Here is a 17854-nt window from a genome sequence, read left to right as displayed (position 1 = left end):
TCAAACGAATAATCGCACACAAAACATACTCGTAGTTCGCGCTTATCAATGAGCAAATCAATTTGTTATTAAAAAGCATGGCATATTATGTAAAAGACGCTGATCTATTGGCCAAATCGGCCATATACACACATATAGTATGTTCATGTTATTAGCAAATGAGCCCTGGGCTACAACAACAATAACAACAACAAAAGCAGCATGTGGCAAATCACAAGCTTATGTCAATATATTAATTTAACAGTTAGGAAAAAAAAACCAAAATGAAAATACAAAAAACAAAGACCAACACTTAAGATAAAACAAAAACGAATATATTGTTACGTTATTGTTGTTGTTGTTGTTGTCTGTAGCGGTTTCTCGACATCTATTGCACTTAAACACTTTGCAGCTTGCGGTTAATTAAGACGACTTCTGTGCCTGCGCGGCCAATTGAGTTAATTTTGCTGGGCAGGGGGGTGTGTAAGGGATTTGTGTAAAGTGTAAGTGGCTGGGGGCCGGACAACCTGAAAATTGTTTACGACGTCGGCAGATGAAAGTGAAATTAGCCACACATTGGAATTTGAAGAAGATGATGAAGGAGGGGAGCAGAAGATTTTGTTACGTCAAGCTGGCTACTTAACATGCAAATATTTTATTGGTTTAGCATTTGCGAAAGAATGGGCTTCAACAGAATTTTTGTTTAATTCCCACAAATGTTCTCAAACAAACAATAAAACGCGGATTTGTCTGTCTGAATCTGAACAAATATACAAAAGTATATGCATATAGTATATGATTTCTTTTCCCATTTTCAATCTCTCGATTCTGTTCAATTGTTTAATTAAGAGATTTAAAAAAGTTCAACAACTAAATTAAAAAAATTTGTTAACCTCCTGTAATCTTAACTCTGGCTTTCTTATGTTCAATTAAGCCTAAAAAAGTTTTAAATGTTTTAATTAAAAAATTAAACATATGAGATAAGATATTTTACAAAAATGCAGAAAACTCTCTGCATGTACATAGAAACTGGCGTCTTTGTACAAAGCAAAAACAATATTTGCTTTAGTAGATCACATTCCAGTTATGAGCACATTTTAAATAATTCAAAAAGAAACCGCCTTCAATGTGACACAGCAGTGTTTAATTTCAAATCTCACGCTCGCGAATTCTTACAACGTGTTTACTATTCTTCATTATTTGTGTTCAAAACATAATCATTCAATGTATGTGCCATACACACACACACACAGTTACACACGTACACACCTCTGTTTGTTTTGGCGGCTGGGGCGAAATTCTTTGGCCCGGAAAGCTGTGATTCGTGCGTTGAACCACAACAAAGCCCGCAATTGAATTCGACATTTGGCTCTAAACCTTCAACTCACTTGCGCTTTCAACACACACTCCCAAAAAATAAAAAAACTGAAATACTTCTTGCCATTTGGGGCTGTTGGGTTTTTAATTTCACACTTTTTTTTTAACATTTACACGCAGTTTTATTTCCGTCCTGACATTGACTTACATACTGGTCGTATTACTCGAGCTTTCTACATGTTTTTTTTTTGCTTTGTAACGAACAAGAGTTGAAGAGTTAATAAAAAAAAAGTAAATGATATTAAATTGACATTGAAAATGTTTGGACTTCCCACTTTAATTTCTCACTGCCATTTCTAATAGCTTTGCAAACAGAAGGAAGAAACCTTTGTATTCATATTTAATGAGACCTTTTGGCATTCGCCCCTTTCCCCCTTTCTACCCCTTTTGGGCGAGGTGGCTAGTTGTTGAGTGTTTTTTATGAAGCTGCTAATTTCATTTAAACGGCCGCTGTTCTAGACATGAGTACTCTACTATAAAGCTCTGGATGAGGCAATGTATTTGCACATACTCGCATAGTACAGATAGTAAGTATGGCACCCATCTTTCACCTTAGCATTGACCCGACCTTTGGGTAAACGCATTCGATCTGAATGTAGGTCAGTTTCAATCAAGGGGGAAATCGCTACGTGTCTGACGCTTGCATATTTGCACAACAACGCAAAATCGAAAACAAACATGAAAAAAGCAAAAACTATATACAAAATATTCAAAAGAGAGATATAGTATAGTATGTCGATATGTATGTATGTATGTATATAGTATACATATGTGCATATGTGTTTAAGAAATGACCACACATAACGATGTTAGTCCGTCTTAGTGGCCAAGCATTTGCATAACATTTTGTGGCAGTCGCTAAATGTTTACATTTAATTGCAGTTTGAGCGTCCAAAGAGATTTCAAACTCAAAAATATGCATGTATTCGTATTTATGTTTATGTTTTGGCCAGCACGCGAGCCTCGGCTTTATAAATAGTTAACAAACTAATACATAACGCGCTCTAACACGCTTTAAATAGAGTCTCAGCTGCGATCAATCAAACTCACATTTGTAAAAGCAAACAATTTATAAGAAGAATATTATATAGAAAAGTAAAGCAACCCTTTTGCGGCTAAGCCCATCTGATAGCACGTTTCGATTATAAATAGTCCGAGCTTTGATTAATTTTAATCAGTTTCTCATTGAAATAAAACGCAAATATGTGTCTGAGTTTTGCCACTTGGAAATCAAAGCAGAATATTTAACAGATAAACATTGCAATATGTTGAATAATACTTATTATTATTTGCAAATTGCTTCATTATTGTTTGATAAATATACTTTAAATTGTGCTTGTTGTAAATACAGCTCTTTCATATTTTTCCATTTCAATCAATCAATCAAAAATATTAGGATTTATTGAGATTATCATGAAAATGAAGTATGTGCCTGTTTTGAATCCTATAATTTTCTCTTATTTTCCTCTTTTGATCTGAATTACATTATATTATATATATATATATATACTATATATATATATATATTATATATACTATATATATATATAGATTATATATATATAATATAATATATAGATATATATATAACTATGATTATTCATATATATATATATATCTATACTCTCACTATCATCTATCTATATCATAATCTTATATATCTATTATATATCACGATATATATATCTATATACTTAGTATTTTAAAAAATTTTAAATTGAAAACTATGCTTTTATATGAAAAAGTACTCAAACCCATTGGATTAATGTTAAAAGGGATTGATCTAGATTTATCACAGTTCGATCATTTTTTCATTAATTTTTTTTTCATGTTTTTCCTTATTTAAAATCTTTTCTGCTTGTAATTAGGCAATAAAAATATGTAATATACACTTTGACATAAAATTGAATGCAATAAAGAAAACATGAACTGCTTTCATTTAAGATCGTATGTTAATCTAACATTTTGATTTAGATGAAATTCGATTTAAGCAATTTTTAAAATGTTACTTTAGCCATTTGTTTTATGTTTATAAGTAAACAAATGTGATTAATTAAAATTTTTGAGAGAAATTAAAAAATCATTAGATTTTAAATATATTTCAATATTTAACAGTATTACAATTAGAATCTTACTAATAGACAAATGTTTATTTAAATTTTTATGTTTTATAATCTTATTCCTGTTCTCTTTTCGATTGTTTTAGGGTTGTGTCTGCGAGCTGAAATCATTTTCTGTTTACTAACGTTATTTTATCGGACTTCTTATAAATGCTTTCTTAAACTTCTGCTAAACAATTGGAATCATGATTAATAAAATAAAATACATTCAATTAAAATGTTATTTAAGCAACAAGAAAATGCTAGAGAGCTATAAATTATCTGTATCGTTCATTGTTATATAAATAAGTCATTTGCCAAATTATGCAAATTTACTATTAGGGTCGGTATTTAAAATTTAATTCAAATTGAACTCAAACACAGGCTTACAATTTAAAATGCATTTTCATGAAAATCATTTGTTCATTTTTAAAATTTATGTAAATAATTGAGCAGTAATAAATTTTAATAAATAACATTTTAATTAAGAAAGCATTTTAGGTTGAATGACTTGATATTTTTAAAAACGCATATTACTAAAAAGGAAATATTTTATGTTATAACTGATTGCTAGTCACAACTTAAATTTCATTTTAGCAAAAATGTATATTCATTTGTGAAAATGTATTTCACTTATGCAATTCACTCACAATATTTTCTTTAGGCCAATCAAACACATTTCTACTCACATGCAATGGAAATTCTGGCACACTGCCTCTTTATTCCGAATCCAGTGGAAGAGGAGGGGAAATTCAGTTTTGGAGGGGAAGTAATTGGGAGTGTTGCTGCCGATTTAAGTTGTGGGTTAAGTTGCTGTTTTTAGTTTTGTGCTAGCAACTAAGCCGCATATTTAGTTTTAATATTTGTCTGTGTACTATGTATGTATATTTGTTAAAAAATGCGTTAACTTGGCACTCTTGCACATATCCTGCTACGCACTGCTCACATATTACCAAACGATTTGCGAATTAATTAATGTACATATAATTAATTGGGTTGGCGTGTTTTTTAAACTGCATACAATCGCGATCACCAATGGAAGTAAGAAACCCGCGCGCACGCTGCCGAGCATGTGTCGTTTTTTGAAGTTGACGCGTCGAAATGAAAAGCTCGCATGAATGGACCGCCGTACTAGCAAGACGTTTTTGTATGAAGCAAAGCATCGAAGACTTAAGTCGGCGGCGGCGACTACGACGCTGGCAGCGACAACGACAGCGACAGCAACGGCAGCCGCAGCAGCCGCAGCAGCAGCCGACAAGCCGCCGACTAAGCATGCAGCTTAAGCGGCGGCGCCGAGCGTGCATGTAACAGTGTGTGCGTGTGTGCCAATATTAGCTTGTTATTTATGTGTGTGTGTGTGTGTTTGAGTGGCGCTTACTGCAATCCTCGCTGCTGACGTCGGCAGCACTATAAATTTGGCAATTTGTAGTAAAGCGCCTGCGCAGCTGATCTGTCATCGCCGTCGACTTCATTCTCAGCGACGTGGTGAGTTTCGCGCTATGTTGGGTTTTCCTTAAACGATTGTCATTCATTTCCAAAGCAGTGCTGCTTTGCATAGGGGACTTTTTTTTTCAACTTCGTGCCTTACTCGTTTTTCTGAATCACTGCTTTTGCTTGTCATTGTGATTGTTGTTGTTTTATTTAACTGTTGCCGGCAATTCTAGTTGCTGCTTTACATTTAGTCGCTGCCGCTTTTAGGTAAACAACTCTCGACTGCGGGCAGCGACGCATTGCTTCCGTTGTTGTTAATTATTATTGGCTTATCTAAAGTACACTTGGGGTTTTTTCGAAGGATATTTCCAGCCAAGTGGAAGGCTAGCATTGCCACTGCCACTACCACCGACCAATCAGTATGAATCAGCATCCAGAATGTTCCTGCCTCTTACTTTTCCGCTGCAGTCCGGTGGCACAAAATTTACCCCAAGGTTGCTGTAACGGGCTTTGAGGGAATTCACTAGGATGTGGTCTCTTCAATTTTAAAAAGCATGCAATTTTCGACTTCAGTAAAGGCCATCAGATCAATATCGAAGCCATAAAGTTCCATGTTTTCTTTTTTAATGACTTTTAGGAAAAGTTTTAACCGTTTATCAAAAATGCTTATTCGAAGGCAGAGAACTAAAATTGGCAAAAATTAAAATGTATTTATTTATTTTTTATTAAAAATTTCCTTCCTATACGAGTATATTTTTAGGGTCCAATTCTCCAAGGGATTTTAATCGTAATTAATTGTTTTTTCACTCATATTTTTAGATTTAAAAAATTTCTCTCGCGGCTAATGAGAGAAAAACATTTAGGCTTCTGAGTACCCTAAATTTATCGAAAAGCCTAAATAAAACAAAGAGTACAAAGAAAATACTAAAATCTAAAAATTGACTTTGCTTACAAAACAAATTAAGCGACTAACATATCAGGTGCTCGACCTGATAAATATGTATATTCAATATACAATTAGAGATCGCTTTTCTCAAGTATTGGAGTCGCAATTAATTATTATTGTCATTTTGTTCGATTTTTAAGTTATTTTAAACTTGTTTTTGAACAAATATATAATTATATTAATTGGTCCGTAAATTAATAGACGAATAATTAATTTAATAAACAAATTCTTATCATAATTAGATAAGTTTAAATAAATCTGCTTAGTGGAAAACAAGAATTCCACGATGTGTTATGCCAAATTTGTGGGTCGATTTCCCAGCATATTAAAAATAAAAAATAAATAAAGAATAATAAAAGAAAGCATCGATTCAATTGTCGCTCCAATTCGTTTCACCCCGCAATTGAATTAATCGAACATTACAAATGCAGTATATTTTGCAGCTGTTTAACCCACTCTTAACCCAGTTTGAGTTCTCATTAAATATGCTCATGCATTACAATATTACAATATTGAAATGAAAATATTTGCGCAACAATTTCAGTTAAATTTAATTTTTAAACTCGGCTTGCGAAGGGCAGACTGTGGTTGTTGCGAAAAGCTGCCCGCAATGCAGACAACCGAAGAAGTACTAGCAATAACAATAACAACAACAACAGCAACAGCAACAATAACACAGCAGCTACTTTAAGCTAAAGCGGAAAATTTTCCAAGCTCAAACAGCACAGACGCAATTGTTTTTATTAGCTATTAGCAGTTGCTAACTAGCCAAACAAAATAGTCAGTCGGCCAGTTAGCCAACCAGTCAGCCATAGCCTCCATGCAGGGTTCAATAAAAATCAATGAACAGATCGAGAATTACGCACAGTATAGTATTGTTTTGTTTTGCTTCGTTTTCTTAATGGATAGTACTACTTATTTTACAGCAGGTCGGTGCTTTGGACATTTTAATTACTGCTTCTCCATATCACTTATAGAGACAGGCTTGACAACAGCAACAAGAACAACAACGACGACCGAAATCGAAAACAATTTGAAATTATTCTTGACGTCAGTTTCCTTTTTAATTGCACTTAACACCGATCGCTCCACATTCGAGTGGAAATATTGTGGAAATATTGTGGCGAAGCAAATTCTAGAACGTCAGAAATGCATAATTATAAAGCGTTTACGGGTCTGACTAGAATTACGTTTGTTATGAGGAATTGACAATAATAATAAATACACTGCAAAGAACAATATTATTAGAAAGACTAGTTAATGCCAATATAATCGAAATGTAACATTATCAGTTGAAGTTCGCCACTGCATGATTAGTGAGTCCCCAAGCAAATGTATAATTTAGAAGCTAATTTTTATTCATTTTCAATACGTGTTCTAATTTAATTTCAATTGAAAGAAAAGTGTAATTTATAACTTTAACTATTTTACATCAAAAGCATTGAGATTTCAAAGCAAATATTGCATGATTTGCGTTCTGTTGGAAATCACATAATTACATATTGTGAAAGTATTGGATAGTATATATCTGCAGACGATAATTAATGTTTTTATAAATATTCACGACAATAACCCCAAACATTTGGGTTCATCGACTGATATATATACAATTTGAGTTTTATCGCCTGATCAAAGTCTGATCGAAAACTTGCATTTTAAATAACTCATAGAAACCAACTTTAGCCGAAATATCTTTGGATTTTGATTGTTGGTCATTTGGTTGTAACTTGGCTATAAGAGACAATTGGAAAAATACTTTAAAGTATCTGTTTTAAGATGTGCTTCAAAGAAACTTTTAATAATAAATAATAATAAATAAGAAAAAGTCTTCTATTATGTGGTCCACCTGTGGTTTGCCTTTTTAATAATCTTAATCTGTTAATGGTTTATTTTTAAAAATATGTGGACCTTCTGCATTGTATAATTTGTTGTTGCCTTAGTTGAAATCTAAGAACGTAACACTACATATATATATATTGTATGTCCATGTCCCGTTTAACACGATTTTGTAAAACACGAGCTAAGCGAGTTAAGTTTAAAAAACAACAAACACGGATCATATCTTCTCTGTGTATTTAAAGTTTGTTCAATAGCAACTAACTTACGCGGAATGTAAGTATTTTTCCTAAGACAACTTACAATACTTAGTATACAAGTTGTGTGTCTAGTAGGTTATAAAATCTTAATTTATGGTCTTGTCTGGGAATCGCTGACCTGTTTAGCATATTATGCGACGCATGTGGAGATGCATATGCTTATGAGGGGACTCTCTAGTTCTTTGCTCTAAAGACTACTATATTGGAGGCATTTAGTGGGCGACCTTCGCAACTTGAAAATTGCATGGAGGCTTATTTGAATATGCGCATTGTTAAATGAAATACGAGTATTAACGATGTTGTAACTGCATTTGTAATTCATTAAGAGCTTCGCACTCAACATATTAAATAGCATGGCAGGCAATTGATAAAGCGGAAGTAGCCTGTGTTTTGGGAGGAACTATGCCGCATGGCATAGAGAGGCAGTAGCTTTAAACAAATATTTGGGAATAATTTCCAATTCGACCTTTTTGCGATACTTGACAAAGTTCATTGCCAACGTCAAGCCAGCCGTCAAGTGTCAGTCGTCGCCGAAATTCACTCCAAACTTCAAGTGTTTGGAACGGCAAATAATTTAACAAGTGCTGTGCAATCTGCTCAAAGAAACAATCTGCTACAATAAACTTACATAAGCTTCCCAAAAAAAAAAAACAAGGATGCCATTGCACTAAATGCAAAGACCTTAATCTAATAAGCCCGAAGGTTGTCAATGGCTTGACAAGAACGGGTTAATTGCAGTTGTCAAATGACTGCTGAACACACACTTATTTACATTTGACAACAATGTGCGCTAAACTGACACACAAACATACTTACATATGGGCATTTATATAAAAATTAAACTTATATTGTTTATAATTATAATTGCCTGCGGAAAAGGCCACAATGCACATTAAAAAATGTGACTACTTGTACAACTGCCCAACAGCTGTGCCTTTAATGTTCGGCGTGGTGGTCGCGCATGCGTACGACAACAATCGTTGTAAAGAGCCAAACGAAGTGCCACAAGTTCAAGTTTGCGGCATTACGGGCCCGAATGGGTGTTTAGATGAGCGCAGGTTTCATTATTTCTTCTTCCATGCTCACAATCCAATGTTGTTGAAAGTATTACGATAGAACTATTTACTATTTATTTTCACACAAGCAAACAACAACACGTTAGTTGAAAGTTTGAGTTCTGCGAGAACGACTCTTATGCAATCGGTCCAATGACAGCTGAAAGCTTTAAAAATAAAAGCGTTAAAGAACTCGAAGAATTCTAACAGTTCGAATAACTCATATAACTAGCAGCGATTTGTGCACCGATATTTCCTACGGCAGCTGCATTATATAGTGCACCTATAAAAATTAAAGAGAAACGCACTCTTATCACATACACTTGCGCTCTTTAGTAAACCAATTCAATAAAACCAATACCAATACCCAACAATCTTATTTAAACTACTCTTGTTCACTTGTAGTTCTAAGATAAGCATATGTATTTATCTGTGCTGACAGTACAAAATTCTGTCCAAACATTGCAAATCGGAGTTAAAAAGTCAAAAGCTGTCAAAAACAAATTTGTTTTCGGTCATTCAGCGTCAAAATCAATACAAAAACTTAACTGCTAAACACACAACTAAATTGTTAATTGCATGGCAATTCATATTAACCATTTCATGATTGTTTTCACACTTGAATTTGCAGAAGAATAGAGGGAAGAGCTTATCCAAGTTTCATTCAGCATGGAGTTAACGATTTCTGCACTGAGAGACAACGTCTTTCTGAAATCAAAACGTTTTTACTTATTCACGTTTCTTGCTTTCTACAGCTCTGAAGGTGCTTGGTTAGTCGATAAGAAAGTCAACAATATTCTGTCATCTCGTAATATTACCTTAAATTATTAAAGTTCAAGTACATTTGGGTAATACAAGTAAACTAAATATAACTTCGCACTCATTCTTGATTGAACATGGTAATTGATTAAAATGTTAAGTTTATGTTCTTGGCTTGCACTGGTCGGCAAACAAACAGATTTGAATCACTAAATCCATTTGGATTCCAATTTTTGTTTGCCTAAATACTAAATGTAGTATTTCATTTAATACATCGGGAAACCAAAACGGTTATAAATGTAAAATTTAAAGATATATTAACAGAATTATAAGTACAGACATAAATGCGTACTATCGATATTTATGTTAATTCAATCGTGTTAAATATCACTAATGAAGTACCGTTAAATAACAATTGGTTAGTAGATTTTTTAAATATTTTTGAAGATATTTTATTTGCAACACTAATGCATTTATTCAATTCAAAAGTCTTGAAAAAAAATGTTCAAAAAATCATATACTTGTATGCACGTATATAATCGGTAGATATATATATATAACATTTATTTGAGTTTCAGGCCATTTCAATATACTGTAGCTGATAGTGAAAAAAACCGATGCTGCGTTTAAATACCCTCTAGTTGCTTAATTATCCCACAATCCTGATATCACATGAAAATCCCATTTTCAACAGGCAATTACATTTCCAAATTTATTTTCAAACATACTATGAGACCGTGCTTCCACTCCCCCCTCGAAAAGTTTCTTAAAGTAAAAGGTCCTATACAGGAATTTTAGTTCCCTTGTATGTATTTGAAACGGGAAAGGGCTTAGATCCTTCAATTTGATTAACAGACTGCTTCATTAAGTATGAAGTCATTAATTTATGCGCGTAATAACGAAATGAAGAAAGTCTGTTTATTTATTTGTTTTTTAAGCCCTTACCTAATTAGAGGTACGTTCAATCTGAGAAGAGTAAACACAGAATCTAGTGTCAATCAACTTATTCAATGCCCTACCCTTCTTACGTACATGCCCATCGCTTAATTATGTAGATATTTATGTCTCCTCCAAATTATTTAACTTTAGACAACTACTACATACTTGTATTATGAGAATATCGCTAGCAAAACAAACTCTCTGGCAAACACACGACTCCATGAGTTCGTTGATATAACTACGATTCTACCCTGTGCTGTAATTTAAATGGCTGGTTGACTGACTGACTGACTGACTGAAGGGTGTGGCAATAAAGACAAACGTACGAAAACACATGACAAAAATAACAGCAACTATCGGCACAAATCCTTCACATTGAGAGTTGATTCACCTAGACGGTAGATTCGTATGCCTGGAGACTGGGTTTAAAGATCAAACGTCGTGTCGTTCTCTCATTGCCAACAAGCACATCCGATATCCGACAACAACAACAACAACAACAACACATGAAATATGACCTAGCATAAGATATTTAGGTAGAAAACGAAAAATATTCATATACCTGTACTGTACTCGTATATTGCCAAAATGTTATATGAAATGCAATAATTTTTACATATTTCAATTACTCATACGTAAACGGGTTTACAAAACACAGCCGACTTACTTGTATGAGCCATAATTCACAGACGACTGCCTTAGAAGTAGCAACAAAACAACAACAACAACAACAGCAACGGCAACGGCAGTTGGCAGAGAAACGATTATTTGAACTTTTGTTTTCAATTACTGCATGAAGGACAGTGTTTTTTATATTTTTATTCACTGAACTGATGGGCCTCAGCTCGTCTTGGTTCTGCACAAGCAATCTATATATACATACATAAATACATATATATGTATATAAATCTTACAAAAGCTTTGCTAAGGGTGCGAATAATGAAAGCGACGAAATGGAAATAATTACCCGCAGACTTTTATATTAATTTGAATACTTTTTTAATTTAGACAGACAGAATACTTGAAGTATTTGTGGTTACATATTGGTGTGGGTAGCTGTAAATTATTTGTATATTTGAGTTGGTTGGGAACTTAACAAAATATGTTGAAAACATCACTTTTAATTCCAATTAAAGGCTAGAATTCACGGAGTCGGAATTGGTTGTAATTGTTCTGCAAATCCACAAATAAATACGTCGCCGTTCCAAACTCGATTAAAAATTGTAAATATTTAGAAAGAAACGGTTGACAATAAACTAATCATGAAAGGACACAAAATTGTTACATTTATTTTGCCCTTTAAGAGGACAGCTTTCGGAATGGGGATAATTATTAATTGAAGAGGTAAAGTCTATTGCTCTGCTCTCTGTATTGCTGCTTTTCTGCGTTTAAAATATTTGAAAATATTTGTATTTGTTTGATGCTAGAAGTATTAGCTTTTATTTAACACTCAAAAAATCAAATTACATGTTTGAGGTTGTAACTTTTTCACATTTCTGGAGTCTTATTACTTAAAACAAAGACAAGTAGTTATTTGTATGTGTATATTTCTAACTATGTATGTACATATATTACATCAATTAGCGATTACTATTATAAATTACAGCGCTTAAACCATTTCTTGTAGCTTTCACGGTGCGGATAAATTTGTTAATAGAAGGAAATTCGTTCGATCCGCAAACTTGAGCTCTCATAGCTGGGATTGGACTTAAATATCCGATATTATAAAATGGTAAAAGAAAAGTTAATAATCGACTTACCATAAACAATTTATCTGACGGTGAAAACATTTTGTACAATCACCAATTGTTGCCTTTTTCACCTCGTTCGCCATTGTGGTGAGCACAAACATACTCACCTCGGCTGATCTGCGAAAATAGGCATAATTTGTAGCATAATTTTGGGGGAAAAATTATGTTGTGATATACATATGAACAGAACTACAATTTCTTAATTTCTTCTGACTTTTTTCGTTGCAAAAATCATATCTCTTGAACGGATAAAGATATTTTCATCAAACAAACTTAGTTGGAAAGAGAAACTGATAAGCTTTAAATCAAATCATTGCAAATTGTACTGTGATATTTGGAAACTGCACAATATAAGCTCAAAATTAAATTTTGTTGCAGGTATAATGAGAAGATGAAGTATTTGCATAGAGTTAAATTTTTCGTTGTGAGCTAAAAAAAAGGGTCAACTTTGAATGCATATATCTCATTAACTATAGTTCCGATTACTTTAAGAGTAAGATTTTCTTTCATTCATGTTCATGAAATTTTTGATTTTTGCATGCTGTGTTGGCCCAGGGCCCCACAGTGCGTCGAGACGTTAAAATGGATCCAAATAAAACAAATTACTTTAAAATGTTGCCCATTGTTCTGTGAAGCTAATGACAGTATTAACCATACCTCTTTCCGGTTAACTTTAGACCCATTAAATCAGTGCACTTTATCAAATAGCTTGTGACTGTTATAATTGACACATTTTAAATTCCATCGCTGCTTAGTTGGTTGTAATGCAAATACCGACTCAGTATTCTAGAGTACAAATAGTACCTATAGATGACTTAATTACCTTTTTTAACAGCGTGGGTTGAATTGCTATATCACATGTATACAATTTATTGAGCGATTACTTTCCAGCAAGATCTTAGATAAGACAGCAAAGCGGTTTTAAATGGTTCAGAAGCTATTAATATTAAGCAACCAATATCAACAGATGCTCTTCTTTATAATGTTTTATTATATTTATTCTCTATAACTGAAAGGTTCAAGGGTTTATGAGGTTTGTGAAAGTGAAAAATGTAACAGGCCCAATGTATTTGTATTCTTGATCAGCATGACAAGATAAATCGATTAGTCCTGTCCATCTGTCTGTCCGTCCGTATGAACAGCTGGATCTCAGAGACTATAAGAGATAGAGACACCAAATTTTGCACAAAGATGCCTTATGTATGTACGCTCTTCGAGGTTGTTTTTTTATATTTTCCCCCACTTCTCCCCTATGAGGGATTTATGGAAACGCCGTTCGTATAATCACCTATATCTCGGAGACTTTAAAACCTAAGCACACAAAATTGTTGTCCAAGATGCCTTATGTAAATACGAAGAAAATATGTATTTCGAAATTTCCACCCCTCCCCCTACCCTCCACTTAATGAGTAACTTTTCAAAACTTTCGAAATTCTTGAAATTTCGGACTTAAATTTGACAAATACCTCCAGTTATTATGTGTCTGTGAATTTTTATTGTGCTAGGCCGAACTTAAAAAAGGTTATAGCCATTTATATAATCTCTGCCTCACATATGTACATAGTATTTCAAAGTCGCAACACACATGTTTCTTAATGAAATATTTGTAAAATGTAAAAAGGGTTTCATAAAACACACAATTCAGTTTCGAACAATAAAAGCACAACAAACATTTCGTACCACAAATCCCGGTTTCCCTTTCGAGTATCCACCGTAATTGTATATGTATATATGGATGAGGCCACTAGTGATCATTATTTTTAACTTAGCCGACTATTTTAAAATTACACCCAATGTGTTCTAAAGCCACATATAAGGTGGAAGCATGAAGGCTCTCTCGGTTTTTGTTCCATTGGTGTTGGCATCGCTGGTGTTGATTCATCAAAACGTGAATAAAAAGAGTAAACTATATTTTATACATCATAATAAGTTTTGTACTTCCTTCAGAGTGGTGCCTTCTTGAAATTAACGAATCTAGTATGTGAATCCTCAAATCAATCATGGGTCAGATTCGATCACTGTCGCTTAAAGGCGATCAATCGCAACAAAACAGTTGCAAATATAAACGCCACCTTTCTAGCACCAGCCACTGACATCTCGCTAAGATTACAAATACAAAAGAAAGCTAATGGTTACAAGCCATGGTTGTTTGACGTCACAATCGATGCTTGCAAGTTTGTTCGAAATAGGAACAATCCATTTGCTAAAGTAATTTGGAACCTTTTCAGGAACTATTCCACGGCCAACCACACCTGTCCCTATGTGGTAAGTCAAATAATAAGACTTGTACTAATACTTGCAAAATTATTAATCTGTATTTGTTTTTGAAGGGCTTGCAAAGGGTCAAGGACTTCCATCTGACACCAGAAAAGGTGCCCCTTCCACTCCCAACGGGAGAATATGCACTTTTGATGACTTGGACTCTGAACCAGGAAGTGACTTTTGTTACAAATGTATATTTCACATACACGGAGGACTTCTAGGGGAGTAAGGTTGACTTCAACATTATACCTTTTCTAAACATGTTCTGTTCACCTTTTTTGCTAACTTTTATCGAGGAAGTAAATAACCTATTGGCGAAAAGTTCAGTTCCAAGTTGGATCGTTTAATATTCTTAACCTTTTTATAGCCTGTACCCAAAGGATGAATGGCTATATTAGTTTTTTGCGAATGTATGTAACAGAAGATTTTTCATACAAACGTTGGAGCCTGTTTTCCCCCCTTTGGAGCTCGAGTTTTCCAAAATCCCTTCTTAGTGGGCACCTAGACTATAAAAGGATACTTGAGACCAAATTTCAGCTTCCTAGTCTTTACCGTTTGGGCTGTGCGTTGATCACCAATCAGCCAGTCAGTCAGTCAGGACAAACTGTTTTATATATATATAGATTTGTTATTTAAGTATTTGACTTGATTACTTCATTTTAACAGCTTGGGTTTCATTGAAATATCATTTTAATGAGCTATGAGGAAAGTATTGGATATAATACAAATATGATATGATTACAATTTATTGGGCGATTAGTTTCCGACCAGATCGAAGATAGCCCAAAAAAAGTGTTTAATAATAAGCAACGAATATCAACAGAGACTCTTCTGTTCAATGATTTGCACATTGAAATAATAAATAATGAAAAGAGACTTTCCAAACTCTTTACGTTGCCAAAATTGTTGTACGAGTATATGCGGATAATATTAATATTGATATTTTTAAAGAATGTTGGTTACAATTCTTATTTAGAGGTTAGCAATACGTTCGCCCTTTCTTCGTCACTCGACCTGGAACTCCGTAATGACATAATTGTTTGGATTGGAGCTCTTGGGAGCGCCTGGAGTGCCTATTTCAGTCTGTCTCTTGCTCTGTTGAGACGTGTAGTGTACATAAGTGTATCTGATGAACGGTCGATATCGCCCTTAGTCGTCAGAGTCGGATATGTGTTTTTTTCTTTTTAGTATCCACTGTATATATTTGTATATGTACAAGTATGTGCAAATGAATGACTAATGACTAGTAATCAGAACTTGTCATTAACTCAGTCGTTAATTTCATAGCTGAAACCAATTCAATCGTATTGTTCCAAAAGCTCTTATGAAGTAGAAGCATGAAGACTCTCTCGGTTTTTGTTCCATTGCTGTTGGCATGGCTGGTTTTAATTCATCAAAACGTGAATAAAAAGAGTAAACTATATGTTATACATCAATAATTAGTTTTGTACTTCCTTCAGCGTGCTGCCTTCATGAAATTTACGAATCTTGTATGTGAATCCTCAAATCAATCATGGGTCAGATTCGATCACTGTCGCTTAAAGGCGATCAATCGCAACAAAACAGTTGCAAATATAAACGCCACCTTTCTAGCACCAGCCACTGACATCTCGCTAAGATTACAAATACAAAAGAAAGCTAATGGTTACAAGCCATGGTTGTTTGACGTCACAATCGATGCTTGCAAGTTTGTTCGAAGTAGGACCAATCCATTTGCTAAAGTAATTTGGAACCTTTTCAGGAACTATTCCACGGCCAACCACACCTGTCCCTACGTGGTAAGTCAAAGAGTAAGACTTGTACTAATACTTGTAAAATTATTAATCTGTATTTGTTTTTGAAGGGCTTGCAAATTCTCAAGGACTTCCATCTGACACCAGAAAAGGTGCCGATTCTATTCCCAACGGGAGAATATCTACTTTTGATGACTTGGACTCTGAACCAGGAAGTGACTTTTGTTACAAATGTATATTTCACATACACGGAGGACTTCTAGGGGAGTAAGGTTGACTACAACATTATACCTTTTCTAAACATGTTCTGCTTTCAATTTGCACATTAATGTTCACCTTTTTTGTTATCTTTTATCGAGGAAGTAAATAACCTATTGGCGAAAAGTTCAGTTCAAAGTTGGAGCGTTTAATTTTCTTAACCTTTTTATAGCCTGTACGCAAAGGGTGAATGGCTATATTAGTTTTTTGCGAATGTATGTAACGGAAGGAGGCGTGGCAGACCCCACAAAGTTTATATATTATTGATCAGGATGAGAAGACGAGTCGACAACAACAACAACAACAGCTGCCGGCAGAGCTGCAGGCAGCGCATGAGCAGCGATTTTATTTATGGCTATAACTTTCTTCACAATTGACCTATCATGATGAAACTTGGCACCCGGACACATTAGTACTAGCTGGCGGAATAAAAAAAATAATCTTGACCTGCCTAGGACTTAGGGGAACCTCGATACCAACTTTGGTTATTCTACCTCTTGTATTTCCTGAGATCCTTGTGCTCATACAGACAGACGGACGGAAAGACAGACAGACAGACGGACATGGCTATATCGATTCGTCTTGTCATCCTGATCAAAAATATATAGACTTTGTGGGGTCTGCCACGCCTCTTTCTGCCTGTTACATACATTCGCACAAAACTAGTATACCCTTTCACCCTTTGGGTACAGGGTATAATTAAGAGAATTAAAAAAATATTTCTGACCGATTTAACCTCTCTCAGTATTCGAAAACCTAGTATACTCTTGTGCATTTCATGTACAGAGTATACAAATTTAGCGAAATAAAAGGGCTACTGGTATGTAGAGAAGTAACTGACTGGGTAGCCAGCGAGATAAACCACCACTAACACTCTTTTTTAGCTTTACCGTGACTTGAAACACGACACTGGAAAATGTTTATATTTCTCCTTCTGTGTATATCTCTCTCTCTCTCTTCCTATTTAACTTTTCCTCTCCGACTATTTCTGTTTTAAAGTCTTAATTGCATATTCTGCTTTTCTTCTCCGCGATACCTAGTACTTGTATATAGTAGTGCAGGCACCCACTGTAACATCATCATCATTATTTTTTTCATTCAGCAATTATTTTCAAATTAAAAATCTAGTCAAACTTCGGATTAAGTGCGTACTAGAAATGGTTTCGATA

The 17854-nt window shown here is 34.2% G+C and overlaps 2 protein-coding genes across 2 annotated transcripts in view; one reads left to right on the top strand and one right to left on the bottom strand.

Moving 5' to 3' along the window:
• The window catches only part of LOC115632082 (lysosome membrane protein 2), a 32508-nt gene extending 28036 nt beyond the window's left edge, over window positions 1-4472 (bottom strand). Inside the window, exon 1 of the mRNA XM_030529042.1 lies at window positions 4145-4472. The gene's annotated coding sequence lies outside the window, so the exon portion shown is untranslated. The remainder of the gene's footprint in view (window positions 1-4144) is intronic.
• A 9785-nt stretch (window positions 4473-14257) lies between these two features.
• LOC115632651 lies at window positions 14258-14915 on the top strand. The gene is made up of 3 exons (XM_030529881.1): window positions 14258-14320; window positions 14380-14697; window positions 14763-14915. The coding sequence occupies exons 1-3, from the start codon at window positions 14258-14260 to the stop codon at window positions 14913-14915; spliced, it is 534 nt and encodes a 177-aa protein (XP_030385741.1).
• Window positions 14916-17854: the final 2939 nt, after the last annotated feature.

This window comes from Scaptodrosophila lebanonensis, unplaced genomic scaffold (genome assembly GCF_003285725.1).
Source record: "Scaptodrosophila lebanonensis strain 11010-0011.00,11010-0021.00 unplaced genomic scaffold, SlebRS2 tig00001415-arrow-pilon, whole genome shotgun sequence".
In the NCBI taxonomy this organism is placed as follows: domain Eukaryota; kingdom Metazoa; phylum Arthropoda; class Insecta; order Diptera; family Drosophilidae; genus Scaptodrosophila; species Scaptodrosophila lebanonensis.
Note: the sequence above shows the minus strand (reverse complement) of the source record. Positions and strands in the feature narration are given on the sequence as shown.

Coding starts and splice junctions, on each gene's coding strand:
- LOC115632651 (XM_030529881.1), top strand. CDS start 14,258: ATGAAGGCTCTCTCGGTTTTTGTTCCATTGGTGTTGGCATCGCTGGTG. Junction 14,321..14,379: donor TGGTGTTGATTCATCAAAAC/GTGAATAAAAAG, acceptor TACTTCCTTCAG/AGTGGTGCCTTCTTGAAATT. Junction 14,698..14,762: donor ACCACACCTGTCCCTATGTG/GTAAGTCAAATA, acceptor TTGTTTTTGAAG/GGCTTGCAAAGGGTCAAGGA.